This window comes from Macaca fascicularis, chromosome 20 (assembly GCF_037993035.2).
Source record: "Macaca fascicularis isolate 582-1 chromosome 20, T2T-MFA8v1.1".
NCBI classification, from domain to species: domain Eukaryota; kingdom Metazoa; phylum Chordata; class Mammalia; order Primates; family Cercopithecidae; genus Macaca; species Macaca fascicularis.
In genome coordinates, this window is record NC_088394.1 from 5587812 (window position 1) to 5615645 (window position 27834).

General features: G+C 55.2%; 3 protein-coding genes across 18 annotated transcripts; 1 reads left to right on the plus strand and 2 right to left on the minus strand.

Annotated features, from left to right (window-relative positions):
• Nucleotides 1–1126: 1126 nt before the first annotated feature.
• Nucleotides 1127–22155, minus strand: SEPTIN12 (septin 12). Of its 4 annotated transcripts, none has more exons than XM_065537157.1 (11): nt 21119–22155; nt 18047–18185; nt 11820–12007; nt 11031–11156; nt 10837–10918; nt 8121–8258; nt 7840–7957; nt 7653–7748; nt 3218–3314; nt 1599–1650; nt 1127–1511 (listed from the first exon to the last, which is right to left on the minus strand). In XM_065537157.1, the coding sequence occupies exons 3-11, from the start codon at nt 11983–11985 to the stop codon at nt 1310–1312; spliced, it is 1077 nt and encodes a 358-aa protein (XP_065393229.1). In that variant the 5' UTR covers nt 11986–12007; nt 18047–18185; nt 21119–22155; the 3' UTR covers nt 1127–1309. The 4 variants fall into 4 exon arrangements, with proteins under 4 accessions (XP_065393229.1, XP_045237578.1, XP_073884916.1 ...); XM_045381643.2 differs by having other exon boundaries at nt 8121–8414; XM_074028815.1 differs by lacking the exon at nt 11820–12007.
• Nucleotides 20586–27299, plus strand: SMIM22 (small integral membrane protein 22). 7 transcript variants are annotated; one of them, XM_045381647.3, is made up of 4 exons: nt 20586–20632; nt 20904–21052; nt 21142–21236; nt 27156–27299. In XM_045381647.3, the coding sequence occupies exons 2-4, from the start codon at nt 20929–20931 to the stop codon at nt 27165–27167; spliced, it is 231 nt and encodes a 76-aa protein (XP_045237582.1). In that variant the 5' UTR covers nt 20586–20632; nt 20904–20928; the 3' UTR covers nt 27168–27299. The 7 variants fall into 7 exon arrangements, with proteins under 7 accessions (XP_045237582.1, XP_015297860.1, XP_015297862.1 ...); XM_015442374.3 differs by lacking the exon at nt 27156–27299 and adding an exon at nt 21392–21481 and having other exon boundaries at nt 21142–21251; XM_015442376.3 differs by lacking the exon at nt 27156–27299 and adding an exon at nt 21392–21481.
• ROGDI (rogdi atypical leucine zipper) lies at nt 21881–27576 on the minus strand. Of its 7 annotated transcripts, none has more exons than XR_012429712.1 (11): nt 27470–27576; nt 27325–27396; nt 26480–26562; nt 26243–26297; nt 25476–25556; nt 24668–24763; nt 23557–23777; nt 23057–23170; nt 22924–22973; nt 22700–22826; nt 21881–22410 (listed from the first exon to the last, which is right to left on the minus strand). XR_012429712.1 is itself a non-coding variant. In XM_005591162.4 (11 exons), exons 1-11 carry the CDS (start codon nt 27512–27514, stop codon nt 22369–22371), a joined length of 864 nt encoding a protein of 287 aa, XP_005591219.1. In that variant the 5' UTR covers nt 27515–27576; the 3' UTR covers nt 21881–22368. The 7 variants fall into 7 exon arrangements, 4 of the variants coding, with proteins under 4 accessions (XP_005591219.1, XP_015297859.1, XP_073884917.1 ...); XR_012429713.1 differs by having other exon boundaries at nt 22700–22847; XR_012429711.1 differs by having other exon boundaries at nt 25476–25620.
• Nucleotides 27577–27834: the final 258 nt, after the last annotated feature.

The window sequence follows — 27834 nt, forward strand, 5'->3', positions numbered from 1 at the left end:
TGAGGTCAGGAATTCAAGACTAGCCTGGCCAACAGGGTGAAATCCTGTCTCCACTAAAAACACAAAATTAGCTGGGCCTGGTGGTGGGCACCTGTAATCTCAGCTACTTGGGAGGTCGAGGCAGGAGAATTTCTTAAACCTGGGAAGCAGAGGTTGCAGTGAGCCCAGATCACGTCACTGCATTTCAGCCGGTGCGACAGAGTGAAACTCCATCTCAGAGGCTGGGTGCCGTGGCTCATGCCTGTAATCCCAGCACTTTGGGAGGCCAAGGCAGGTGGATCACTTGAGGTCAGTTCGAGACCAGCCTGGTCAGCATGGTGAAACCCCATCTCTACTAAAAATATAAAAATTAGGCCGGGCGCGGTGGCTCAAGCCTGTAATCCCAGCGCTTTGGGAGGCCGAGACGGGCGGATCACGAGGTCAGGAGATCGAGACCATCCTGGCTAACACGGTGAAACCCTGTCTCTACTAAAAAATACAAAAAACTAGCCGGGTGAGGTGGCGGGCGTCTGTAGTCCCAGCTACTTGGGAGGCTGAGGCAGGAGAATGGCGTGAACCCGGGAGGCGGAGCTTGCAGTGAGCTGAGATCTGGCCACTACACTCCAGCCTGGGCGACAGAGCGAGACTCCGTCTCCAAAAAAAAAAAAAAAAAAATACAAAAATTAGCCAGGTATGGTGGCGCATGCCTGTAGTCCCCAGCTACCTGGGAGGCTGAGGCAGGAGAATGACTTGAACCCAGGAGGCAGAGGTTGCAGGGAGCCGAGATCGTGCCATTGCCCTCCAGCTTGGGCAACAAGAGCAAAACTCCATCTCAAAAAAAAAAAAAAAAAACCACAACTCCGTCTCAGAAACAACAACGACCACAAAAACTTGGTTGGTAGCAGTGGTAATCCCAGTGTTTTGGGAGGCTGAGGTGGGAGGGTTGCCTGAGGTCAAAGACCAGCCTGAGCAACCTAGCAAGGCCTTATCTCTACAAAAAAATTGTAAAAATCAGCCCACCAAGGTGGTGTCATGCCTGTAGTCTTGGCTACTCGAGAGGCTGAGGCAGGAGGATCGCTTGAGCCCAGGAATTTGAGGCTGCAGTAAGTCATAATCGTGCTACTGTACTCCAACCTGGACAACAGAGTGAGACCCAGTCTTTTTATTTGTGGATAACTCAAAGAAGTCATTTACAAAATGCCTTTTGTTTTCAAAGCACAGCTTTTCATAAAAAGCAAGGCCCACATGTAATAGATGCTCTGGTACACAGATGGGTGTTGAGAGCTGCTGGGGACTCGGGAAGCCCAGCAGCTGCGGGATCAGCCGGTGGTCAGAACTCATCATCAGAATCGTCATGGGCCCCCCTGCAGACCTTGAAGGTCCGAGGGGTGGTCAGCTGTCCCGGGGAGGCCGGGGCCAGGTTCACCCAGCCAGGCCCACGAGGCAGCAGGTGGCTTTCATTGAGTCTGATGACGCGGTAGTTCTCGTAGTGGACATTGTGGGTTATGTCCTTCAGGTCTTGGAGGTGGGAGCTGGGGGACCGGTGATGGTCAGCCCCGATGGTGGTGTCCCCAGGGCCCCTCGCCAGCCCCCTCGCCCTGGGCTCCCCACACCCTCACCGGATGAGCAGGTCTCTCAGGAGAGGAAATTCACAGTGCGCCATGTTCTCCACTGCAAGATATGGGACTCAGTATGGGCTCTGCTTAGTGAGCAATCAGTAAGCGCCTACTATATGCACCACCTGACAGCATTTCCCTTAGCCGTTTTCCCACATTTCTCTTAATCCTATCCTGCCTTCCCTTTGTTGGTTCATTCATTCATTCATTCATTCATCCACTGTTGTGTCCCCAGTGCCTGGTACAGGCGGCTCCTACAAGTAGCTGTAGAATGAATGAATCCACAGATCATTATTGTATTATATGAACAGTCGGCCTCTGTATCCATGGGTGCCCACTGTGGGACTTGAGCATCTGCCGACTTTGGTGTCCCTGGGGGTCCTGGAACCACCCCCTGCAGATAGCATGGAATGCCTGTACGCTACATCATAGGTAATAGTATAGTATATTTCTAGCCGGGTGTGGTGGCTCATGCCTATAATCCCAGCACTTTGGGAGGCCGAGGTGGGTGGATCACCTGAGGTCAGGAGTTTGAGACCAGCCTGAACAACATAGTGAAACCCCGTCTCTACTAAATACAAAAATTAGCCAGGTGTGATGGCATAATCTGTAGTCACAGCTACTTGGGAGGCTGAGGCAGGAGAATCGCTTGAACCTGAGAAGCGGAAGTTGCAGTGAGCCAAGATCGCTCCACTGCACTCCAGCCTGGGTGACAGAGCAAGACTCTGTCTCAAAAATAAATACAGAGAGAGTGTAGAATATTTCTAATAATTATAATACTACATCAGGGGCTGCGTCCTGGCGGGCCCTCGTGTCTTACTTTCCCTCCCTCCCTAAGGCGATCTCCCCTCCCTCCCCCCACAATCGCCTTCACTGTACCTCTCCCACCTGTCCTTGTCCCGTCAGCTCTATGGAGACAGGGACCCTGTCAGTCCTCCCTTTTTTTTTTTTTTTGAGACGGAGTCTCGCTCTGTCGCCCAGGCTGGAGTGCAGTGGCGCTATCTCGGCTCACTGCAAGCTCCGCCTCCCGGGTTTACGCCATTCTCCTGCCTCAGCCTCCCGAGTAGCTGGGACTACAGGCGCCTGCCACCTCGCCCGGCTAATTTTTTTTGTATTTTTAGTAGAGACGGGGTTTCATTGTGTTAGCCAGGATGGTCTCGATCTCCTGACCTCGTGATCCGCCCGTCTCGGCCTCCCAAAGTGCTGGGATTACAGGCTTGAGCCACCGCGCCCGGCCATCAGTCCTCCCTTTACCATGCACCATGGTAACTGCACGTAGCGGTGCCCGATACACAGTAGGCCCATCGTAATTTCCGGCCAGCCACTGGGGCAGCTTTGGGTATTCGGCATTGTGCCAAATGGTGGTTCCGCCGGCTCCAGCACCCTAGGAAGTTGATGCCACTGTGATGCCCACTTTACTGTGAGGAAACTGAGGCCCAGAGCATCCGGAAACTTGCCCACGGCCTCCCAGCTGGAAAGAGGGACCATTCCCCAGGCCTCTTTGTCCAATGGGCTTCACTTTTCTGTGCCCTGTGGTGGGTGCTAAGGATGTCTAAGGCACAGGGCTGCTCTGGCTTCCAACCTGTCCCCACCAGCATCCTACCCAGGGGCCCTGCACCGACCTTCAATGATGCCCCACTTGGTCTTCCGGCCCAGGACACACCTCCCGTTCACCAGGTGCTCTTGGTCAGCCCCCACCACAGCAAAAGGGATTCGGTCCTGGGAGAGGAGGAGAGATGGAGACGGGAGCATTGACCTCACTGGGGAGAAGAGAAGTCAAGACACCCAGGCAGGAGAGAGGAGCCCTGTCCTTTTCGGGGAGGGAACATGGTAGAAAGTGCACAGAACTCCCAAGTTCAAAGACATAAAGTCTAATCGGTGCCTCTGGCCGGGTGAGGTAGCTCTTGCCTGTAATTTCAGCACTTTAGGTGGGAGGTGGGAGGATCGCTTAGCCCCAGGAGTTTGAGACCAGTGTGGGCAACATGGTGAAACCCCATCTCTGCGAAAACTAAAAAATCAGCTGAGCGTAATCATAGCTCACTGCAGCCTTGACCTCCTGGGCTCAAGTGATACCCCCCGCCTCAGTCCCCTGAGGAGTGAGGATCACAGGTGTGCACCACCATGCCTGGCTACTTTTTAAACATTTTTAGTAGAGATGAATTCTCTGTGTTGCCCAGGCTTATCTCTAACTCCTGGACTCAAGTGATCCTCCCTCTGCCTTCCAAAGTGCTGGGATTACAGGAGGGAGCCACCACACCCAGTCCGCCTGATTTCTTATATATAAAGTTTTATTGGCACACAGTCAAGCCTGTGAGTCACTCTTGTCTATGGCTGCTTTTCAACCAGGACATCAGAGTTGAATCATCGCAATAGAGAGCCTACGGACCACAAAGTCTAAAACATGTACTACCTGGCCCTTTGCAGAAAAGGTTGTTGAATCCTACTGTAAACTCCAGTTGTTTACTTGCTCATGGCCAGAAGCAGAAATTCAAACTTGCAAACTCCTAAGTGACATATATGGGTTTGTTTTAACTTCTGAGTTCATCTGTGATGGGGAATAATGTTGATATTGACAACATTGGGCATGGTGGCTCACACCTGTAATCCCAGCATTTTGGGAGGCCGAGGCAGGCAGATCACCTGAGGTCAGGAGTTCGAGACCAGCCTAGTCAACATGGTGAAACCCGTCTCTACTAAAAATAAAAAATTAGCCGGGTGTGATGGCACATGCCTGTAATCCCAGCTATTCAGGAGGCTGAGGTGGGATAATCACTTGAACTCAGGAGGCAGAGGTCACTGTGAGCTGAGATTGTGCCACTGCACTCCAGCCTGGGTCACAGAACAAGACCCTGTCTCGGCCGGGCATGGTGGCTCACACCTATAATCCCAGCACTTCGGGAGGCCGAGATGGGTGAATCACAAGGTCAGGAGATGGAGATCATCCTGGCCAACATGGTAAAACCCCTGTCTCTACTAAAAATACAAAACAAAATAAAATAAAAAATAGCCAGGCATGGTGGTGTGCGCCTGTAGTCCCAGCTACTCAGGAGGCCGAGGCAGGAGAATCCCTTGAACTCAGGAGGTGGAGGTTGCAGTGAACTGAGATCGTGCCACTGTACTCCAGCCTGGGTGACAGAGCAAGACTACATCTCAAAATAATAATTAAAAAAACATTGTACAGTACAGTGGTTCTTAGTATTTGACCAGGGTTATGCAACCATCATCACAATCTAATTTCACAACCTTTTCATCACACCCCCCCAAAAAAATCCCATACCTTTTAGCAATCACTCCCCATTTCTCCCTTCCCCACATCCACTGACTACCACTAATCTACTTTCTGTCTCTATAGATTTGCCTACGCCTATTCTGGACATTTCGTATAAATGGAATCCCATAATACGTGATCTTTTGTATCTGAATTATTTTTGTCTGAGAAACATGTTTACAAAGTTCCCCCACCCTGTAGCAGGCAGGTGACAGTGCTTCATTTCTTTTTCTTTCTTTTTTATTTTGAGACAGGGTCTCACTCCCTTGCCCAGGCTGGAGTGCAGTGTCGCAATCTCTGCTCAGTGCAACCTTCACCTCCCAGGTTCAAGCAATTCTCCTGCCTCAGCCTCCCAAGTAGCTGGGATTACAGGTGTGTGCCACCACACACCTGGCTAGTTTTGCATTTTTAGTACAGATGGAGTTTCACCCTATTGGCCAGGCTGATCTCAAACCCCTGGCCGCAAGTGATCTGCCCGCCTCAGCCTCCCAAAGTGCTAGGATTATTACAGGCATGAGCCACCGTGCTGAGCCTTGAACTGTACACTTTTAAAGGGTGAACTTCATTCCTTTTCATAGATAAGGGCTAGTCCACGGTAGGGGATAGGCCACATCGCGTTTCCCCACTCATCTGTTGATGCATATTTGGGTTGCTTCCACTTTTAGGCTAAGTAACGCTACTGTGAACATTCATGTACACATTTTTCTGTGAGTGTACATTTTTGTTTGTTCTGGGTATACATGTAGGAGTTCAGTTGCTGAGTCATATAGTAACTGGATGTATAAGCATGTGAGGAACCACCAGACTGTTTTCCAAAGTGGCTGAGCCATTTTCCTTTCCCTCCAGCAGTAGGTGAGACTTTCAGTTCCTCCACATCTTCCACAGCACCATTTTTTGTTGTTGTTGTTGTTTTAAGCCGGAGTTTTGCTCTCGTTGCCCAGGCTGGGGTGTGCAGTGGTGCGATCTCGGCTCACCGTGACCTCTACCTCCAGCTTTGTGTTTTTTTGTTGAGATGGGGTTTTGCCATGTTGCCCAAGCTGGTCTCGAACTCCTAGGCTCAAGGAATCCTCCTGCCTCAGGAGGAATTCTCCTGCCTCAGCCTTCTGAGTAGCTAGGCTTACAGGAACCCACCACCACGCCCGGCTAATTTTTTTTTTTTTTTTTGAGACGGACTCTCTCTCTGTCGCCCAGGCTGGAGTGCAGTGGCGCCATCTCAGCTCACTGCAAGCTCCATCTCCCAGGCCATTCTCCTGCCTCAGCCTCCCGAGTAGCTGGGACTACAGGCGCCCGCCACCACGCCCGGCTAATTTTTTGTATTTTTAGTAGAGACGGGGTTTCACCGTGTTGGCCAGGATGGTCTTGATCTCCTGACCTTGTGCTTGTGATCCACCTACCTCGGCCTCCCAAGGTGCTGGGATTACAGGCATGAGCCACCGCGCCGGGCCTAGTTTTTTGTACTTTTAGTAGAGATGTGGTTTCGTTATGTTGGCCAGGCTGGTCTCAAACTCCTGACCTCAGGTGATCTACCCGCCTCAGCCTCCCAAAGTGCAGGGATTACAGGTGTGAGCCACCACGCCAGGCCAATGCTTTTTTTTTGAGACAGAGTTTCACTCTTCTTGCCCAGGTTGGAGTGCAATGGTGCCATGTCAGCTCACTGCAACCTCCACCTCCTGGATTCAAGCCTTTCTCCTGCCTCAGCCTCTTGAGTAGCTGGGATTACAGGCATGTGCCACTATGCCCAGCTAATTTTTTTGTATTTATAGTAGAGACAGGGTTTCTTCATGTTGGTCAGGCTGGTCTCAAACTCCCAACCTCAGGTGATCCAACAGCCTCGGCCTTCCAAAGTGCTGGGATTACAGGTGTGCGCCACCACACCCACCTTGAGTTATATTTTATTGCCTTTTTTTTTTTTTTTTTTAAAAACCTGGTTCTCACTGTGTCACCCAGGCTGGAGCACAGTGGTGTGATCACATCTCACTGCAGCCTCCACTTCCTGGGCTCAAGTGATCCTCCCACCTCAGGCTCCTGAGTAGCTGGGACTACAGGCACATGCCACCATGCCAAGGTAATTTTTGTGTTTTTTTGTTGAGTTGGGGTTTTGCCATGTTGCTCAAGCTGGTCTCGAACTCCTAGGCTCAAGGAATCCTCCTGCCTTGGCCTCCCAAAGTGCTGGGATTGCCACCACACCGGGGCCTCTTTTATTGTTGAGCTGTAAGAGTTTTGTTGTTGTTGTTGTTGTCTGTTTGTTTGTTTGTTTGAGTCACTCTGTCACCTAGGCTGGACTGCAGTGGCGCAATCTTGGCTCACTCACTGCAACCTCTGCCTCCCAGGTTCAAGCAATTCTCCTGCTTCAGCCTCCTGAGTAGCTGGGACTAAAGGTGTGCACCACCACATTCACAGAATTTTTTGTATTTTTGGCAGAGATGGGGTTTCACCATGTTGGCCAGGCTGGTCTCCAACTCCTGACCTCCAGCGATCTGCCTGCCTTGGCCTCCCAAAGTTCTGAGATGACAGGCATGAGCCACTGTGCCCGGCCCAGTGTTCTTTATATATTCAGGATACAAGCCCCTTGTTGGGTATGTGATTCATAGACATTTTCTCTGATTCTGTGGGTTGTTAGTGTGAGCTGTTATTTCTTGCTCACTTTGAGCTTGTGGATGTGTGGACAGTCATATCTGCTAGGAATATGTGCACGTTTCCCTGAGATACAGAGAAAGATGAATCTTTGGGTGGAAAGGATGTGTGGGAAGGAAATCACCTCGCCTGCCTCCCGCCCCACAGCCTCTTACCCGTAACTTGCTGTTAAGGATTCTGTCATTGATGTCCTCATCAAAGCACATCTGGGGGTAGACGTCGATGCAGTGGGTCCTCAGGTTCTGCTGGATCTGGAGATTCCGCACAGGTGACCTCAGCCCACCCTGCCCACTCTGCCCTCTGCCCCGCTGACCCCAGCCCTGCCCCAGGCACCCAGATCACCCTGTGCCTAAAGGCCTCTCGCTCTTCCATGGTCAGGCTGTCGGCCCGGGCAATCACGGGCACCACGTTCACAGTCCGGCACAGTCGCTGCAGGAACTCAATGTCCAGGGGCCGCAGGCTGCCGGGGCAGGGCAGTGATGGAAGTGGTGGTGGTGGTGAGTGTATGAATGATAGCAGCAGGGCAGGGGAGTGGGGGCAGCCAGCAGCCCACGTCGGGGACCCCTTCTCCTCCTCCCTGCCCCATGCAGGTGGTCCTCGCCTTGCAGGTGCAGCCCCCTCACCAGTGCCCAGTGGGTGGTACAAAGTACACGCAGCAGTGCACCCGGGTGTCTGGGATATGGCGCTGGCGGGTGATGAGGATCTCCTCCTGGAGGTACTGCTCGTATTGCTCGTTGATGTAGCCCAGGATGGGGTCCCAGCTGAGGCGGGAGGTGGACCCTCCCCTCAGAACTGTGCTGTGCCCGGAGAGCCCCACCCCTCTCCGCTGTGTCCTCTGGGTGGTCCTCCCGTGGGATGATGAATCGTCCCGGTTTGCCCAGGACCTCTGGGTCACCCTGTTACTTTCCCCCACTTCCCTGCATCATCAGAGAGACATAGAGAGACCTCCTGCCATTCTCGGCTTCACTGTCTGTAAAATGGAGACAACAGCAGCACCTATGGTGCAAGTAAGGGAGGGGTGAGCATTAACTGGGCTAAAGGGCCACAGCTGGGCCCAAACCACGAAGGACTTGCGCCTGATGGTTGCAGGGGTCTCCCTCCTCCTCGAGTCCCTTCCCCTCTTGGGTATTGTCAACACTGTAAGTTGCCAAACAGATCCTTTTTTTTTTTGAGACGGAGTCTCGCTCTGTCGCCCAGGCTGGAGTGCAGTGGCCAGATCTCGGCTCACTGCAAGCTCCACCTCCCGGATTCATGCTATTCTCCTGCCTCGGCCTCCCGAGTAGCTGGGACTACAGGCACGTGCCACCACTCCTGGCTAATTTTTTATATTTTTAGTAGAGATGGGGTTTCACCGTGTTAGTCAGGATGGTCTCAATCTCCTGACCTTGTGATCCACCCGCCTCGGCCTCCCAAATTGCTGGGATTACAGGCATAAGCCACCGCGCCCGGTCTCAGATCCTTTTAAAAACAGGTGTCAGGACAGGCCCAATGGCTCATGCCTGTAATCTCAGCACTTTGGGAGGCAGAGGCAGGAGGATCGCTTGAGCCCAGGAATTCGAGGCTAGCCTGGGCAATATAGGGAAATGCCAACTCTACAAAAACTACAAAAATTAGCTGGGTGGGGTGGCACGTGCCTGTGGTCCCAGCTACTCAGGAGGCTGAAGCAGGAGGGTCCTTGAGCTCGGGGAGGTCGAGGCTGCAGTGAGCCATGATCTCACCACTGCACTCCAGCCTGGTAAACAGAGTGAGACACTGTCTCTAAATAAATAAAAATGAAACCAGGGCCGGGTGCGGTGGCTCATGCGTGTAATCCCAGCGCTTTGGGAGGCTGAGGCAAGTGAATCACCTGAGGTCAGGAGCTCAAGACCAGCCTGGTCAACATGGGGAAATCCCCATCTCTACTAAAATTACAAAAATTGGGCCGGGCATGGTGGCTTACACCTGTAATTCCAGCACTTTGGGAGGCCGAGGTGGGCGGATCACCTGGGGTCAGAAGTTTGAGACCAGCCTGGCCAACACGGTGAAACCCCGTCTCTACTAAATAAATACAAAAAAGTAGCCGAGCATGTTGGAGGATGCCTGTAATCCCAGTTACTTGGGAGGCTGACGCAGGAGAATCACTACAACTCCAGGAAGTGGAGGTTGCAGTGAGCAGAAATTGTGCCACTGCACTCTGGCCTGGGCAACAAGAACCAGACTCTGTCTTTAAAAAAAAAAAAAAAAAGGCCGGGCGCGGTGGCTCAAGCCTGTAATCCCAGCACTTTGGGAGGCCGAGACGGGCGGATCACGAGTTCAGGAGATCGAGACCATCCTGGCTAACACGGTGTAACCCCGTCTCTACTAAATTACAAAAAAAATTAGCCGGGCGAGGTGGCGGGCGCCTGTACTCCCAGCTACTCGGGAGGCTGAGGCAGGAGAATGGCGTGAACCCGGGAGGCGGGGCTTGCAGTGAGCTGAGATCCGGCCATTGCACTCCAGCTTGGGCAACAGAGCTAGACTCCGTCTCAAAAAAAAAAAAAAAAAAAGGCTGGGTGCGGTGGCTCAAGCCTGTAATCCCAGCACTTTGGGAGGCCGAGACGGGCGGATCACAAGATCAGGAGATAGAGACCAACCTGGCTAACACGGTGAAACCCCGTCTCTACCAAAAAATACAAGAAAACTAGCCGGGCGAGGTGGCGGGCACCTGTAGTCCCAGCTACTCGGGAGGCTGAGGCAGGAGAATGGCGTAAACCCGGGAGGCGGAGCTTGCAGTGAGCTGAGATCTGGCCACTGCATCCCAGCCTGCGTGACAGAGCAAGACTCCGTCTCAAAAAAAAAAAAAAAAAAAAAATTTAGCTGGAAATCGCTTGAACCCAGGAGGCAGAGGTTGCAGTGAGCCAAGATTGTGCCAATGCACTCTGGCCTGGGTGGCAAGAGCGAGATTCTGTCTCAAAAAAAAGAAAAAAGAAAAAAAAAAGATCACACAGCCTGGCCGTTCTAGGTCTGGGGTGTTTCCAAAAGGTCGAAGGGGGAGGGGCAGGGACAGGAGGGGACAGTCGTGTGGCTCACGCCTGTAATCCCAGCACTTTGGGGGGCTGAGACGAGTGGATCATCTGAAGTCAGGAGTTCCAGACCAGCCTGGCCAACATGGTGAAACCGCGTCTCAACTAAAAATACAAAAAAAATTAGCTGGGCGTGGTGGCGGGCACCTGTAATCCCAGCTAGTTCGGGAGGCTGAGGCCGGAGGATCACCTGAACCTAGGAGGCAGAGGTTGCAGTGAACCAAGATCATGCCCTTGCACTCCAGCCTGGGCGACAAGAGTGAAACTCTCTTAAAAAAAAAAAAAAAAAAGAACCCACCAGTTGTCATTGTTGATCTGGTCCCCGAAGCCAGGCGTGTCCGTCACTGTCAGCTTCAGCTTCACACCCTTCTCCTCGATGACTGCGGAGGGAGAGGGGAGTCAGGAGACATTGGACCCTGATGGGATGGGGTGGGGCAGGGTGGGGTGAGGTGTCGGCAGGGTGGGGTGAGGTGTGGGCAGGGGCTCACTCACCATGGGTCACTGAATGCAGCTGCAGCGTCTGGGGTGGGGGCACCCCCAAGCCCGGTGGGTTTGACTTCCACACTTTGGACTTGAACAGCGTGTTCACCATCGTGGACTTGCCCAGTCCACTCTGCCCTGGAAGTGGCAACCGGATGACAGCAGTTAGGGTAGGCATTTTAAGCAGTTTTTCTCTAACTCTTTACTTTTTTATTTTTGGAGACAGGGTCTCACTCTGTCACCCAGGCTGGAGTACAGTGGAGCAATCTCGGCTCACTACAACCTCCGCCTCCCAGGTTCAAGTGATTCTCCTGCCTCAGCCTCCTAAGTAGCTCCTAAGTACAGGCGCCTGCCACCACGCTAATTTTTGTATTTTTAGTAGAGACGAGGTTTCACCATGTTGGCCAGGCTGGTCTCAAACTCCTGACCTCAAGTGATCCTCCCGCCTTGGCCTTTCAAAGTGCTGGGATTACAGGCTTGAGCCACCACGCCCGACCTCATTTTTGTACTTTTTGTAGACGTGGGGTTTTGCTAGTCTCGAACTCCTGAGCTCAAATGATCCACCCGCCTCAGCCTCCCAAAACCCTGGATTATAGGTGGGAGCCACCGCTCCAGGCAGATTTTTGTCTTTTGATGACTGAGCATTTCTCAGATTTTCAATGACAACATCCCTGTGAGGTGCGATTACCAGGTCCACTTAGCAGACGGGGAGGGGCGACAGGCTGCCAAAAGTGAGATCACATGCCCAGGCACGTGTAGCACCGTGGGTCTGTCCTGCCGTGGGCCCCACCTCTCACTCACCCACCACCATGATGTTGAACTCAAACCCCATCTTCATAGCCTTAATCTTCAGCTGGTCCAGCACAGCCTCGATGCCCACAGGACCAAGCATCTCGCAGGGTGGGGTGCTGGGGCTGGAGGGCCGCGAGGACAGGCAGGGAGAGGGGGAGCGCCTCAGGGGGTCCATGGGGGCCGAGGGTTCGAGATGCCTGTCACCAGGTGGGTGGGGAGAAGGGCGTCACTGGGGCTCAGAGGAGCCCACACTGACCTCTCATATGTGAACCCCAATTTGAGCTTGGCTGTTGGCCAACCCCCTCCACACTTCATGCCTCCGGTGTACCCTAAGTGCCCGTAGTCCCAGGGGTGTGGCGAGGGTGCCTGTGGGGAGCCGTTTCTCCGGGGTGCTTCAACCCCCATCCAGAGAGGCTCCCCCGCCCAGGAGTCTGCCCTGTCCCCACCTAGAGCCCAGGCAGGGGCCTCTCAGGTCACTTCCCCCAGCAGAACCTGGAGGGCCAGGCAAAGTCCAGGATGGGTGTCTGCAGCCAGGCTGGAGTCCTGGAGGGGCTTCAGTGAGTGTGTGTGGGGTGAAGTGGCTGCCATCCCAGCAGGGAACTTGGGCAGGGGGCTCAGGAGGAGGCACCCCCACTTTCCCCAGGGGGACACACAGCAGAGTTGATAGAGATAGGGAGCGAGAGAGATGGCACAGGTACACAGGTATGAAGGTGACGGAGACACAGAGAGACCAAGGCGAGGCAGGGAAGATGGCTGGGAGGGAGCGGTGCAGAGAGTCCACAGTGGGCAGAGAGAGAGAAGCAGCCTGCTGTGGCACCTGGTGGACGTGGGTCCTGGTGGAGCTTCCAGGAGCTGCCTTGTCCTGGCAGGGCCTGGTGTGTGTGATGGGGGAGGGGAGAGGGTGACAGTTAACCGAAGAATCTGAGCTCCATCCGCACTTGCTGTGACCCCCACCTGGGGGCTTCTCTGCAGCAGGAGCAGGAGCTGTTATCCCTCTCATCCTCAAAATGACCCCAGCCTAATGATACAACGATCCCCATGTAGAACCAGGGGCCTGAGTCCCCCACGTCAGCTAGGCTTCCACCTCCAAGCTCCCACCCTCAACCGCTCTGTTGGGGCGAGCAAACCCGGGTCCCACAGCTGGCTGGCGGGACATCCGTGTCCATCCTTGGCGCCGTGTGTTTTAAGTTGCCAGCGTCAAAAACATTAAGAGATTGCTTTAGCAAATATTTACTCAGTCCTGACTCTGCACATGGCATTGTTCTTGGAGCCCAAATACGTTAGCTTGCTTAACAATAAAGCCCCGTGAAGTAAGCGCTGTTACTACCCCCAGTTGACAGATAAGAGAGGGTCAAGTGAGGAGGTGGCAGAGCTGGGACTTACAGCTCTGAGTCTGTGTGCCCACCCTCTCTCTACTGCCTTTTTCTTGTTTACAGAAACATCTAGATTTCCAGTGTATCTTAGAGATTATCACCCTGACTTGAGATGCCCTCTTTAAATGGGCCATGTGCTTTCCAGACCATGTTCCTCACCCCTCCCTTATTGTCTCTCTGATAGCTGTTTCTTTTTTTGTTATTTGTTTTTGAGACAGAGCCTCGCTCTGTTGCCCTTGGTGGAGTGCAGTGGTGCGATCTCGGCTCGCTGTAACCTCCACCTCCTGGGTTCAAGTGATTTTCCTGCCTCAGCCACCTAAGCAGCTGGATTATGGGCGTGGACCACCACGCCCCGCTAATTTTGTATTTTTAGTGGAGACGGGGTTCCACCATGTTGGTCAGGCTGGTCACAAGCTTCTGACCTCAAGTGATCCACCAACCTTGGCCCCCCAAAGTGCTGGGATTATAGGCGGGGGCCACCGTGCCTGATCTTTATTTTTCTTTTTTCCTTTTTTTTTTTTTTGAGATGGTGTCTTGCTCTGTCGCCCAGGCTGGAGTGCAGTGGTGCGATATTGGCTCCCTGCAAGCTCCGTCTCCCAGGTTCATGCCATTCTCCTGCCTCAGCCTCCCGAGTAGCAGGGTCTACAGGTGCCCGCCACCACGCCTGGGTAATTATTTTGTATTTTTAGTAGAGACGGGGTTTCACCGTGTTAGCCAGGATGGTCTCAATCTCCTGACCTCGTGATCTGCCTTCCTCGGCCTCCCAAAGTGCTGGGATTACAGGCGTGAGCCACTGTGCCCAGCCCTTTTTTTTATTTTTTGAGACAGGGTCTCACTATGTTGCCCAGGCTGGTCTCAAACTCCTGGGTTCAAGTGATCCTCTCACCTCGGCTTCCCTAAATGCTGGGATTACAGATGTGAACCACCGTGCCCAGCCTGATAAGCTGTTTCTTATACCAAGTCCATCTCACACAGTTAATTCTTTCTTACCTGTTCCCTGATACCTGACTTCACAAGGCTTAGGCACTCCTGTGTCCTTGGTATTGACAAAGATTTTCTCTTTTCTTTTCTTTCATTTTCTTTTTCCTTCCTTCCTTCCTTCCTCTCTCTCTCTTTCTTTTTCTTTTTTGGGACACGGTCTCACTTTGTCACCCAGGTTGGAGTGCAGAAGCTCAATGATGGCTCACTGCAGCCTCGACTTCCTGGGTTCAAGTGATCCTCCTGCCCCAGCCTCCCTAGTAGCTGGGACTTCAGACACGTAGACCAAGCCAGGCTAAATTTTTTACTTTTTGTAGAGATGAGGTCTCCCTATGTTGCCCAGGGTGGTCTGGAACTCCTGGGCTGAAGGGATCCACCTGCTTCAGCTTCCCAAAGTGCCACCACACTCAGCCTGGCAAGTGTTTTCTGTAAAGGGCCAGGTGGTCCCTATTTTAGGCTTTGCTGGTCCTAAGTTCTCTGTTGCAACTACTATTCAACTTTCCCATTGTAGTGAGAAAGTAGCCACAGACAATAGGTAAACAGATGGGTGTGGCTGTGTCCAAGTAAAACTGTATTCACAAAAGCAAGGTGGCTGTGGTTTCAGTTTTCCTGAACCCCAGGCAGACTTCTGTCCTTTGCTGTCCACTGCCTTCAGCCAGTTCTTCCTCCTGGTAACTCCCCCTCCTTCCCGGAGGCTTAACATTAAAGGCTTAAAGAATAGGGTGCCAGGTGCGGTGACTCACGCTTGTAATCCCAGCACTTCAGGAGGCTGAGGTGGGCAGATCACTTGAGGTCAGAAGTTTGAGACCAGCCTGGCCAACATGGCAAAACCCCGTCTCTACTAAAAATACAAAAATTAGCTGGGCACGCTGGCAGGCACCTGTAGTCCCCGCTACTTGGGAGGCTGAGGCAGGAAAATAGCTTGAACCAAGGAGGTGAAAGTTGCACTGAGCCGAGATGGTGCCACTGCACTCCAGCCTGGGCGACAGAGTAAGACCCTATCTCAATAAATAAATAAATGAGTAAATAAATAAATAAAGGCTTAGAAGTTAAGGGTGGGCCAGGCAGGACCCAGGGCGGCAGAGACGATGGAGCAGAGCCTGTCCTGGAGCACAGTTCATTGTCAAAGGTGAACTCTCGCAAGCCACAACTCCACAGTCCTTGAAGGATTCAGCACGGGGGCCTCGTCCCATAAGCAGATGAGGATGTGGTTAGTGGATGAACAAAAGGCTGTGGTGATGGTGATGTGTGGACTGCGTTTGAGCAGTAGACGTACTCGTGGGGACGTCCCCTAAGGAAATAAGCTTCTGTGCAGAGAAAACACTTTTACAGGAAAATCCTCCCATGGGAGTGATGGTCTCATTCTGAAAATCGTGGTGGTGCGGGCAAGAGCCTCACTGGGTGCCAGTAGGGATTGCACCATGTTAGTGCCATCAAAGTAGTTTGCAGAAAGCATGCTGTCATCTGAAAGGTGCTCCCGGCGGCGTTCACTGGCAAAAGCCAGGGGTAAAACGGTCTGTGCAGTGTGACTATGGTGGAAGAGGACAAAAGACTGGAGGGAATCCCACGTGGACACGGCGATAATAGCACAGGGCCATTCAGCGCATGTTTCTGTGAGCCCGAAGGCTCCGATATCGATGATCAGTTCATTTCATCCTCACAATACCGGAAGGAGGTGGATACTATTAACACACCCATTTTACAGAAGAGAAAACCGAGGCAGAAGGGCTCAGGGAATGTTACTCAAGCTCACACACTGGTGGGTCTTACGGCATGCAATCGAACCTGGGTCCAGGAGTCTGACTCACCGGAACCACTCCCTGCCACAGCCTCCTCCTTCTGTTACTGTCCTGCCTGGGACTGGGTGGGGCTCTGTGACTTCTGTCTTTTTTTTCTGAGACGCAGTCTCACTCTGTCACCCATGCTAGAGTGCAGTGGCAAGATCTCAGCTCACTGCAACCTCTGCCTCCAGGGTTCAAGTGATTCTCCTGCCTCAGCTTCCTGAGTAGCTGGGATAACAGGCATGCACCACCACGCCTGGCTAATTTTTGTATTTTTAGTAGAGATGGGTTTCGCCACGTTGGCTAGGATGGTCTCGAACTTTTAACCTCTGGTGATCTGCCCACCTCGGCCTCCCAAAGTGCTTGGATTACAGGTGTGAGCCACTGCGCCTGGCCTGACTTTTGTCTTTTAACAACTTGGTGGTTCCCAGATCTTCTTTAAGAGATAGATATGACTTTCATAATAGTAACGACAAACATTAGAAACAAGGTACCCAGAGAGACAGGAAGACTGAGAGCCAGAGGGGAGAGGAGGGGACAGTGGGCCTCCTGACTACCCAGCCAGGCCAAGAGCTGGAGCAGGGGCCACAGTTGTTCCCTTGCACTTTAAAAATAGAAGTATGTCAGGTGCGGTGGCTCACACCTGTAATCCCAGCGCTTTGGGAGGCAGAGGCGGGCGCATCACTTGAGGTCAGGAGTTTGGGGCCAGACTGGGAAATATGGTGAGACCCGTCTCTACTAAAAATACAAAAATTAGCTGGGCATGGTGGTGGGCGCCTGTAATCCCAGCTGTTCGGGAGGCTGAGGCAGGAGAATCACTTGAAACAGGAAGGCGGAGGTTGCAGTGAGCCGAGATTGCATCACTGCACTCCAGCCTGGGCAGTAAGAGTGAAACTCTGCCTCAAAACAAACAAACAAAACAAAACGACGACGACAAAAAAACAAATTCAGTGGCATTTAGTACATTCAAAATACGAACAACCGGCCAGGTGTGGTGGCTCACGTCTATAATCCCAGCACTTTGGGAGGCTGAGGGGGGTGGACTGCCAGAGCTCAGGAGGTCGAGACCAGCCTGACCAACATGGTGAAACCCCATCTCTACCAAAAACACAAAAATTAGCCAGGTGTGATGGTGCATGCTTGTAATCCCAGTGATTCAGGAGGCTGAGGCAGGAGAATCTCTTGAACCCAGGAAGCAGAAGTTGCAGTGAGCCGAGATCATGCCATTGCACTCCAGCCTGCCAGCCTGGGTGACAGCGAGACTCTGTCTCAAAAAAAAAAAAAAAAAAAAAAAAAAAAAAAAAAAGGCCAGGCATGGTGGCTCACGCCTGTAATCCTAGCACTTTGGGAGACCGACGCGGGTGAATCACCTGAGGTCAGGAGTTTGAGATCAGCCTGGCCAACATGGTGAAACCCAGTCTCTACTAAAATACAAAAGTTAGCTGGGCATGGTGGTGGGCGCCTGTAATCCCAGCTACTCGGGAGGCTGAGGCAGGAGAATCGCTCGAACCTGGGAGGTGGAGGTTGCAGTGAGCCGAGATCATGCCACTGCACTCCTGCCTGGGGAAAAAGAGCAAAACTCCATCTCAAAAAAAAAAAAAAAAAAGGCCGGGCGCGGTGGCTCAAGCCTGTAATCCCAGCACTTTGGGAGGCCGAGACGGGCGGATCACGAGGTCAGGAGATCGAGACCATCCTGGCTAACCTGGTGAAACCCCGTCTCTACTAAAAAATACAAAAAAAACTAGCTGGGCGAGGTGGTGGGCGCCTGTAGTCCCAGCTACTCGGGAGGCTGAGGCAGGAGAATGGTGTAAACCCGGGAGGCGGAGCTTGCAGTGAGCTGAGATCCGGCCACAGAACTCCAGCCTGGGCAACAAAGCGAGATTCCGTCTCAAAAAAAAAAAAAAAAAAAAAAAAAAAGAGGGAGGGAGGAGGAGGATTAGAGTCAGAGGAGGAGACGTGAGCCTGGAAGCAGAGAGTGGAGGGATGGGAGACCGCCGGCCCAGGAATGCCGCCAGCTTCTAGAAGTTGGACAAGGCAAAAGATGGACTCTGCCCTAGAACCTTCAGGATGAACACAACCTGGCCAACCCATTTTAGACTCTGACCTTCAGAACCGTAGGATGATAAATTTGTGTTGCTTGAAGCCACTGAATTTGTGGTAATGTTACGGCAGCATCAGGAAATTAATCCACTAGGTGTGTGAAGGGCTAATGACTTAACTTCTCTAGGCTTTCGTTTCCTCATCTGTAAAATGGAAAAAGCAGTAATACCCACGTTAGGATTGCTATGAGAAATAAACCAGGTGACACAGCACAGTGCTAGGTGCAGAGCCTCACATTACCGGATATTTTCAAGTATGAAGATAGAGAATATAAGGACGGTGAAGACTCCTGGTACAGCTGGCCTTCCATATCCACAGGTTCCACATCTGTGGATTCAGCCAACCACAGACAGAAAATATTTGGAAAATAAATCACAGCTGTACTGGACATGCACAGACTTTTTTGCTTGTTATTTCCTATACAATGTAACAATTATTTACCTAGTACGCATTATATTAAATATACATATATATATATATATTTTGAGACAGAGTCTTGCTCTGTCGTCCAGGCTAGAGTACGGTGGTGCCATCTTGGCTCACTGCAGCCTCTGCCTCCTGGGTATAAGCGATTCTCCTGCCTCAGCCTCCCGAATAGCTGGGATTACAGGAGTGTGCCACCACACCCAGCTGATTTATTTTTTTTGAGACAGTCTTGCTCTGTCACCCAGGCTGGAGTGCAGTGGCATGATCTTGGCTTACTATAGCCTCCGCCTCCCAGGTTCAAGCGAGTGTCCTGCCTCAGCCTCCCAAGTAGCAGGAATTACAGGTGCCTGCCAGCACGCCAGGCTAATATTGTATTTTTTTTTTTTTTTTTTTTGAGATGGAGTCTTGCTCTGTTACCCAGGCTGGAGTGCAGTGGCGCGATCTCAGCTCACTGCAACCTCCACCTCCAGGGTTCAAGCAATTCTGCCTCAGCCCACCGAGTAGCTGGAACTATAGGTAAACGTGCCACCATGCCCGGCTAATTTTTTGTATTTTTTGTAGAGATGATGTTTCACCTTGTTAGCCAGGATGGTCTTGGTCTCCTGACCTCGTGATCCGCCCGCCTCAGCCTCCCAAAGTGCTGGGATTACAGGCGTGAGCCACCGTACCTGGCCAATTTTTGTATTTTTATCTTCTTTTTGAGACAGAGGTTCGCTCTTATTGCCCAGGCTGAGTGCAATGGCGTGATCTCAGCTCACCGTAGCCTCTGCCTCCCGGGTACAAGCAATTCTCCTGCCTCAGCCTCCCTAGTAGATGGGATTACAGGAATGTGCCACCACACCCAGCTAATTTTGTATTTTTAGTAAAGACGTGGTTTCTCCATGTTGGTCAGGCTGGTCTCCAACTCCTGGCCTAGGGTGATCTGCCTGCCTCGGCCTCCCAGAGTGCTGGGATTACAGACGTGAGCCACCGCGCATGGCCCAATTTTTTTTTTTTTTTTTTGAGACGGAGTCTCGCTCTGTCCCCCAGGCTGGAGTACAGTGGCCGGATCTCAGCTCACTGCAAGCTCCGCCTCCCGGGTTCACGCCATTCTCCTGCCTCAGCCTCCGGAATAGCTGGGACTACAGGCGCCCGCCACCTCGCCCGGCTAGTTTTTTGTATTTTTTAGTAGAGACGGGGTTTCACCGGGTTAGCCAGGATGGTCTTGATCTCCTGACCTCGTGATCCGCCCGTCTTGGCCTCCCAAAGTGCTGGGATTACAGGCTTGAGCCACCGCGCCCGGCTTTTTTTTTTTTGAGATGGAGTCTCGCTCTGTCGCCCAGGCTGGAGTGCAGTGGCTCGGTCTTGGCTCATTGCATGCTCTGCCTTCCGGGTTCACGCCATTCTCCTGCCTCAGCCTCCCGAGTAGCTGGGACTATAGGTGCCCACCACCGCGCCTGGCTAATTTTTTTTGTATTTCTTAGTAGAGACGGGGTTTCACCATGTTAGCCAGGATGGTCTCTATCTCCTGACCTCATGATCCGCCCACCTCGGCCTCCCAAAGTGGTGGGATTACAGGTGTGAGCCACCATGCCTGGCCATGATATTACATATTATAAGTAATCCAGAGATGATTTAAAGTATAGAATATATGCACAGGTTATATGCAAATACTGCCTCATTTTATATCGGACACTTTAGCATCTGTGGATTTTGGCACCCACGGAGGTCCTGGAACCAACCCTTCAGGATTCCAAGGACAACTGTATGATGCAGGCACACCTCTCCTAGCTGCTCAAGGGTCGTGGGATGCAGGCAGGTCTTCTCCCCCTTCCCCCTCCCTCCCACACACCTTCCCTCCCGTCTCTCTCTCTCTTTCATTCACGAAGTCAGCAGTGGCCAAGCACACAGCTGGAAATCTGGGATATTGAGGAAAGGTAAAAAGTCCCAGGACTGAAGCCACAGGCCCGCATCTTCCTCCCTGGGTCTCCAGCAGTGGGCCCTCTCCGCTGGGCTCGGCAGCCTCTGTTGGGGCTGGGCCCTTTCCGCTGGGCTCGGCAGCCTCTGCTGGCCCTGGGGAGGGCGGGGCTGGTTGCCAAGACCTCAGGTGGTATGGAGCCGGAAGCAGGAAGCAGCCTGTGCTCCCCAGACCTGCCTGGTTGAGGGAGTTGGAGGCTTCTAGGAGGTAGGTGGGGGCCTGGGGGCTGGGCCGCCAGGGGAAAGAGAGGGGAGAAGACAGTGGCTGGGGAGAAAGTTGTCCAGGTTGGGGTCAGGGTAGGGACCACAGGGCTAGGCAAGGAGAGAGGCTGGGCCTGGGGCCAAAGGAGAAGTGGAGTGGGAGGGGGCGGGGAAGCTGGTGCTGGGCCAGGCTCTGGCAGAGGCTGGGCTGTGGGAAGCCTGGATGTGGTCCCCGCTGAGCAGAGCCCAGGGTTCTCATACAGCCTCTGGGGGGCCAGGGCAGGCGGCACTGTGCACGCCGAGATGGCCGTGTCCACAGAGGAGCTGGAGACCACAGTTCAGGAAGTCCTGGGGAGACTGAAGAGCCACCAGTTTTTCCAGTCCACATGGGACACTGCTGCCTTCATCATCTTCCTCATCTTCGTGGGTAAGTGTGGCTGCGGCCTCGGGGTCCCCCCAGCCCCCTGCCCTGGGCCCTGGGTTGGGGTCACACCTGGATGGCTGTCCTGTCCCCAGGTACGGTGCTGCTCCTGCTGCTGCTGGTCATCGCCCACTGCTGGTGCTGCAGCTGCTGTGGCTCCCCTGGGCGCCGCAGGGCAAGCCCCAGGAAGGTGAGCCCCTGGAAGGTGAGCCCTGCCGGCCACCGGGACCTGCATGGAACTGTACTGGGGGTGGAGGGGGAGCGGGGGGGAGTGGTGGGAAGGGTGCTCATCCCCCTAGGGAACAAGGAGCGAACCTGCTCGGTCCCTCTGTGCTTCTCGTGCAGGAAAGACCCAAGGGAGTGGATAACTTGGCCCTGGAACCCTGACCCTGTGTGTCCTGCCCCGTGGCAGTAACAAAGCCTTGTCTGCCCAGAGCCTGAGTCTGCAGTGTCTTCCAGTCCCCATCTGGGTGGGTGACATGGGACTCGCTGCCCTACTCAGGTGCCCACCTGGCCTCTCTAAGCTTTCAGTCAATACCACTGTGCCAGATCATCCTGGGTCACCTAGCTGGGAGGGGAGCTGGTCTCAGACCGGGCGGCCCGAACTCCCAGGTGGAGGTCTTGTCACCACCCCCCGGGCCTCTTGGCAGAGAGGACGAGAGAGAACCCGTCCTCTCTCGAAGGTGGGTTCTGTGTCCAGCCCTTGCATGGCATAAGGAGTGGGGAAGCCAGGCTCTGGGAATAGGGGAGATGGCTGGCTCCTTAAGTTGATGGCCACTGACTACCAGGGACCCCCCGCCTGCCTGGGTCCCCACTCAGACGGACAGACACGGCTCCAGGCGGAATCTGATGATCTTTATTTCTTAGAGGGCCCTGGATCGGGGCTATGGAACACAGTAACCAGCACTGCACTCACTCCTGGGGTGGCTTTGTCTGCGCCATTCCTGACTGTCCCCTGGGACTCATAGCTTAGTGCCACCCCCCACCCTCCAGGGGGAGGGGACAGCGAAGGGGAGAGGAAGGAGAGCCCTGGGCCTGGCCCTGTCCTGAGTCCAAAGATTCCCATGGTGACCAGAAGGGCGGGGTTGGGAATGTGGGACGCCCTCGGCCCCGCCTTCCGGACCTCCCCACTACCCTACCAGACTAGCCTCCCTTCCTCCTGGTGCTTCCAGTGTCCATTCCCAGCAGTGCAAATGTGTTAGGCAGGGGCGGGGGTAGGACAGAGAGATAAACAGCAGCCTGGCATTGGTGCTGGCTGGTGCTCTGGGGCGGGTATGAGGGGACGGGCTGCCTTCCTGGAGACAAGCTCCTGGGTGCTGTGATCAGAAGGGTCTGTAGCTCCAGTAGCTGGAGAACACGGAGATCTGCAAGGAGAGGGGGTCTGGTGAGCGGCTGGATGGAGGGGATGGGATGGCCCAGGGGAGATGTCAAGGTCACCCAAGGACGGTATGTCAGGACAGGGCATTGCTGCTTAGCAGTACTGTGGGGGTACAACAGACCCCAAGACTGGGGCACTCTGAGGGTGGGGCAGGGCCCTCACAACCCCTGCCCACTGTGAGGGTACACCAGACCCCAAGGTTAGCGCACTCTGAGGGTGTGGCAAGGACCCTTAGAAGCCCTTCCCCTAATGAAGGTGCTCGGCCCAGGCCCCACCTTGTCCTTAAGCTGCTGGCAGAGCTGCAAGGAGACGGTGAAGTAGACCAGGGCGTCGTTGAGCCAGGGGATCACGCACTCCACCTTGTGCACGTGGCTCACCTCCAGGCGCTGAGAGCCCCACTCGCTGTGGGCGGTGAGAGGGTCCCTGAGGGGGGGCCCGGCCCTCCAGGTGCAGAGGGATGGGGTAGGCATGCCCGAACCCCTCTCCCCTGCCTACTTACAACATGGCCCCAGGGCTGTGCAGCACCGCGCCTCCGGCTGGGCGGAAGTTCTAGGGAGAACAGCACCAGACCCATCAGGCCCTGCAGGTTGTGTGCATGGGGGGCAGCGGGCCGGGCAGGGGTCCCTCCTCACCTTGGTGGAGTTGGGCTGCAGGGCATGCAGCTGGTACACCGTGAGGCAGAGCTTATTGAGGTTGATGTAGACATTGACCAGCAGGTCGGAGGGCAGGGCGGGGGCGAACATCCGCTGCGGGAGGCAGGTAGGATGAGACCCTCCCAAGCTCCCAACCCAGGCTGGATGGAGCAGGGCTGTGCAGTCATTCATGGAGTCTGCAGGCGACTCCAGTCCCCATCCCAGAGATGCTCTCCCCATGAACGGGGGGCTTCCAGACTTTTCCCAGGTGCCCCAAGTACCTTCCTGTGCTGTCAGGTTTGGGAACCACTAACCCCAAACAGGGTTAACGTATTTTGGGGGCACAGGACAGAAGCCAAGGACCCCATCCCAGAAAATTGCCTAGACAGAATTCTAACTATAATTTGGGGGGTGGCACCCCTTGGTGTCCATCCTGAGGGCAAGCTGGGCCCCGCTGTGGGGACCCCTCTCCTGGGGCAGGGGCTGGCAGGGACACTGACCGTGAGGCCACTGGCGGCGATCTCAGGGAGGGTGAGGGTGGCGGGGGTGGTGAGGCGGTTTCGGGCTCTGGTCAGCTGCAGCATCACTGCATCCATCAGCTGCAGGGAGGGGCGGGGTTGGCTCTGCTTCCACCCGGGCCCCCATGCGTCAGGGAACAACAGATATGGTAGCTCCCACTCCCGCCCAGTGGCTACGGTTCCCAGGACCCAGCAGCAGGGGCCTGTTAAAAGACAGGTAGTTGGGCTCCAGCTGGGTGTGGGGGAAGGCAGGACGTCTGCACTGATGTCAGTCAGGACAGGGCTGATTCACTGCACAAGGGTCCCGGGAGCTGGATCAATGGGGAATGGAAGGTCCTGGGAGGTCAGTCCCAGGGGCACAGGCTTTGCCGACAGGAGTACAGGCAACAAAGGTTGGCTGCAAAAAGTCAGAGAGGGCTTCCTGGAGGAGGTGATGGATGGCTAGGTTGAGGTTTTCAGGAGGGTAAGCCAGGGTCACAGCTTGTGGGTGGTGGGACCACCTGGAGCCCATCCCTTCCCTTTGCCATGGAGCAGAGCCCTGGCAGACTCCTCAGAGCCCCAGCTTTCATGCCATCCAGCCGTGGCCATGAGTACCAGGGTGATGTGGCTCCCAGGAAACACGAAAAAGCTGACTGGGGGCATGGGGGCTGCAGCTCCCTAGGGTGGTTACAGTTCTCAAGGGGATCTTAGTCTATCTGGTTCTACCTGTGAGGAAACAGAGGTCCAGAGAGGGCAGGTGAGCCACCAGAGGACACACAGTGAGTCAGGGGCAGAACTCAAGCATGAGGTCAGGCACCTGAGTCAGCTCTTCACATGTGCCATGCGGTTAATGTGAAGGCTTTCACTGCTGCTGAAAGCAGCGGTATGTGCCGAGTGCTTACTGGGGGCTCCATGACCTGAATTATCATGGCGAACGGTTACTGCAGCTTGCCCCTGACCCCACAGGTAGAAAATGGAGACACAGAGTAGGCAGGTAAGTGCTTAGAGGTTGCACAGCTCCAAGTGGAGGCCCTGGGATTGGAACCCAGGTGTGATTCTGGATCCAGGACGTGGGACTCTATAGGCCCAAAAGTCAGGCCTGGGGGGAGCTCACCTTGAGGACCTCAGCACCCGTCTTGAACTGGTAACTCTCGTCCCGGCTGGTCAGCAGGTAAATGGCTTGGCTCACATGGTTTCTGGCATCCTGGATCTAGAAGCAGAGTTCATCCAGAGGGGTCACGCCAGCTTCCGTGCAGCCAGGAGGGGAGGGTGGGTGCTGCCTGCCTGCCTGCCCCAGGTCATTCCACTCTCCACACTGTCATCTCTGTGCCCCGAAGGGCCAGGTCCCTGCCAGGTGATGGGCGCCTGGCATCACCTGGGGCAGGCCCGGTCTCTGCCTGAGTGGGCTGCCCCCTCCTTTTAAGGGATGGACAAACAGTATTGTCCAAGACATCTGTGCAAGTTGTGGAGGAAAGCAAACAGGGTGATATGGCAGGGGCAAGGGCCCTGAGATGGAGACAGTCAGGGTAGGGGGGCAGGAGAGGAGGCCAAGGCAAGTGGTACAGGAGCTGCCAGGGAGCATGGGCCTCATCCCCAGAGCCATGGTAAGTCCCTGGAGGTTCTGGGCAAGGGAGTGACTTTTTAGAGGGCTTCTGAACCATCTCATCAAGCCAGCTGCTGTGGGGACACCACAGTCCCGATGTGGCCCTTGGGCTCTCAGGCCAGGTTCTCCACCTCCCCACGTGGCGCAGGCGCCAGGGCTTCAGGAAACACCTGCCCCCAGCTTTGCTGCTAGGAAACACCCTCCCAGGCTTGCTGTGGCCACAGATCCCCAGGGCTAGGCCCTTGCCAGGGAGGCCCCGTGGTGGGCCTGCTGCCGCCTGTCCTTGTGGCTGAGCACTAGCCAGGAGGGGCGGGGTCACCTGCTGCAGCTTCCACTGCTTGTCCTCCCGGAAGGCGAAGTGCAGCAGCTGGTTGTTCCGGGGCATCTTCAAGTTCACGTCCTGACAGGCAAGAGTGGGGTGAAACAGGCACGGGGGGCGCCTCCTGCCACAGCCACTCTGAGCCCTTAAGCATGGGGCAGAAATGGGGTGTGTGGTGGCTCAGGCCTTGGCTGCTGTGTAGGGCAGAGAGACTCCCAATGCCTTGGCCGTTTGGGGGATGAACAGGGAGGTCAGGAAACAGGAAAACAAGCCCAAGAGGAGCCACGAAGAAGTGAAATTGAAAGAGGTGAAGAAAGGGAAAGGGGAAAACAGCAGGCAGCCTCTGTGAGGCTCTGTGCGAACCGGGTGCATCTAGCGTCTACAGGGGCCAACAGATGGAGCCCAGGAGGGGGGCCGCCCCCCACGCCTTGGTGCCTGGCACAGGGTTGGGTGCAGACTGGAGCTCAGGCGTTGGCTGATTCAACTGTGATGTGTGGCCAGCCTAATCCGCCAATGCCCATGTTTCACTGGTCCAGACATCAGGCCAGGCCGTGTGCAAAGAACCCCCCCTCCTGCATGTCCTCCTGAATCCACACACCCATCCCGGGGGAGGTGTGAGGGCTGCTGTCATTTTCCAAAGGAGAAAACTGAGGCCAGAGATATCAAGGGTCCCGCTCAGAGTCGCAGGGCTTGTATAGAGAGAACGTGGGAGCCTCCATGCTCTTCCCCACTGGCAGGATGGGAGGGGACAGGGCTGGGGGACTCACCGCCTGGCTGAGGGCATCCCCCTGCAGAGTCAGCACACCCTTCACCTGGTCTGTGCTGTAACACGTGGCGTCAGAGCGGTGCCTGTGGTCACCACCCCCACCACCCAGCCCTCCCTCCCGGCGGGCTGCCCCTCCTGTCCCATCGCACACCCAGCTGGTCTGCAGGACAGGGCTGTGGTCATGCCTCCTACCCGCCAAGGTACCCATTTCCCCGGTTTCCGCCCAGCCCAGGCTCACCCACAGCTGCCTAGGATGAAGTTCTCTTGCTTGGCGGGCCCCTCAGTGCCCGAGCCCGGCAGAGTGAAGCGCAGAGAGGCCTCCTGTGGCACAGAGGGAAGGAGGGGAGCTGGTAGTGCCCACTCAGGCCCAGTGCTCCTTCCAGAAGGCCCCCTCCCTCCACGTCAGCGGGGGGAAGGAACAAGGTGGCCTGGCCTCAGTTTCAGCTGGGGTGGGAAGACCCTGCCCAAGCACCCCGGGCACCTAACCGTGAGCCCGATCTGTTTACCCCACGTTCCCTGAACACCTCCTGTGTGCCCGCCTCGGCGAATACAGGACAGAGACAGCCTCCCGGCTTGGTTGAGGGGGAAAGGGGCAAGGGGCAGAGTCAGGGAACAAGGCAGTAGTCAGGGTAACCCGCGGTCCTGGGCCACAGCAAGCACTGCGCCGGTCACTTCTGGTGAGCTGCTTGGCTCATTTATCTATACTACAGCCTCGCGAAGCGGGTGCTGTTATCTCCCTTTTGCAAAATGAGAAAAGGGAGGCCCAGGGAGGTTCAGTGACTTGGCTGAGGGTCACACTGCCGGGCAGAGGCAGAATTATTTGGCTCCCAAGGCGGCCTTCCCCGATCCGAGGCCGGGCGGGACTCAGGCCCTTGCTAGCACCCGCGTCAGGACTCGCCCCTGCCCGCACACAGGTGCTTGTGTAACGAGGTCGGCTCGAGTTCGCGGAGGCGGGGCCTTGCTTGAAAGCCGCGGCGGCCGCAAGCAATAGGCGCTCAGGACGCAGCCGCGGGGCCCCAGGTGGAGCCAGGGAGATGAGGAGGAGGGTCGCCACGCCCGGCGGGGCAGGGCACGGATCGTTACCTTGAGAATGTCCTGCAGCTGCTTCAGCACAGCGTGCACCTCGTCGTGCAGCAGCCAGCGGAACTCCTCCTCCTGCGGGATAGACCTGGCGGTCACGCTTGGCCCCGCCGCCCCGCCAGCCCGCCCGCTGGCCCGCGCGCCTCACCAGCACGGCCCGCTCCGCCGCCGTCGCTGCCATCACGGTGGCCATGGCCGCAGGCCGCTGCCAAGCGCCCTCCCCGCCGGCCGCTGCTCCGGTCCACCAATCCTTCTGTCCTCGGTCCTCCAGTCCTTGCGTCCGCCCGCGGGGTCTGGCTCCGCCCCCACCCCTGACTGGCTGAGTGGGCACCGCCCCGCCCCCAGGCCGGCTCCGTGCTCGCGATTGGCCGGCTCCTGTCGGCCCGCCTCGGCTCGCGAAACCCTGCGGGCGTCTTGGAACGAGGCCGGCGGCTGCGCAAGTTGAGGCCCGCTCCGGCCGGCCAGGGACGCGGCCGGCTGCTGCGCGAGTCAGGCTCGCTCCCGCTGGCCAGG

Coding starts and splice junctions, on each gene's coding strand:
- SEPTIN12 (XM_045381643.2), bottom strand. CDS start 11,985: ATGGACCCCCTGAGGCGCTCCCCCTCTCCCTGCCTGTCCTCGCGGCCC. Junction 1,651..3,217: donor CAAGTGGGGCATCATTGAAG/GTCGGTGCAGGG, acceptor CATATCTTGCAG/TGGAGAACATGGCGCACTGT. Junction 1,512..1,598: donor CTGAGAGACCTGCTCATCCG/GTGAGGGTGTGG, acceptor CCGGTCCCCCAG/CTCCCACCTCCAAGACCTGA.
- SMIM22 (XM_074028817.1), top strand. CDS start 20,929: ATGGCCGTGTCCACAGAGGAGCTGGAGACCACAGTTCAGGAAGTCCTG. Junction 21,053..21,141: donor CATCTTCCTCATCTTCGTGG/GTAAGTGTGGCT, acceptor TCCTGTCCCCAG/GTACGGTGCTGCTCCTGCTG.
- ROGDI (XM_015442373.3), bottom strand. CDS start 27,514: ATGGCCACCGTGATGGCAGCGACGGCGGCGGAGCGGGCCGTGCTG. Junction 24,764..25,475: donor AGCAGTGGAAGCTGCAGCAG/GTGACCCCGCCC, acceptor CTCTGCTTCTAG/ATCCAGGATGCCAGAAACCA. Junction 23,171..23,556: donor TCGCCGCCAGTGGCCTCACG/GTCAGTGTCCCT, acceptor TGCCTCCCGCAG/CGGATGTTCGCCCCCGCCCT.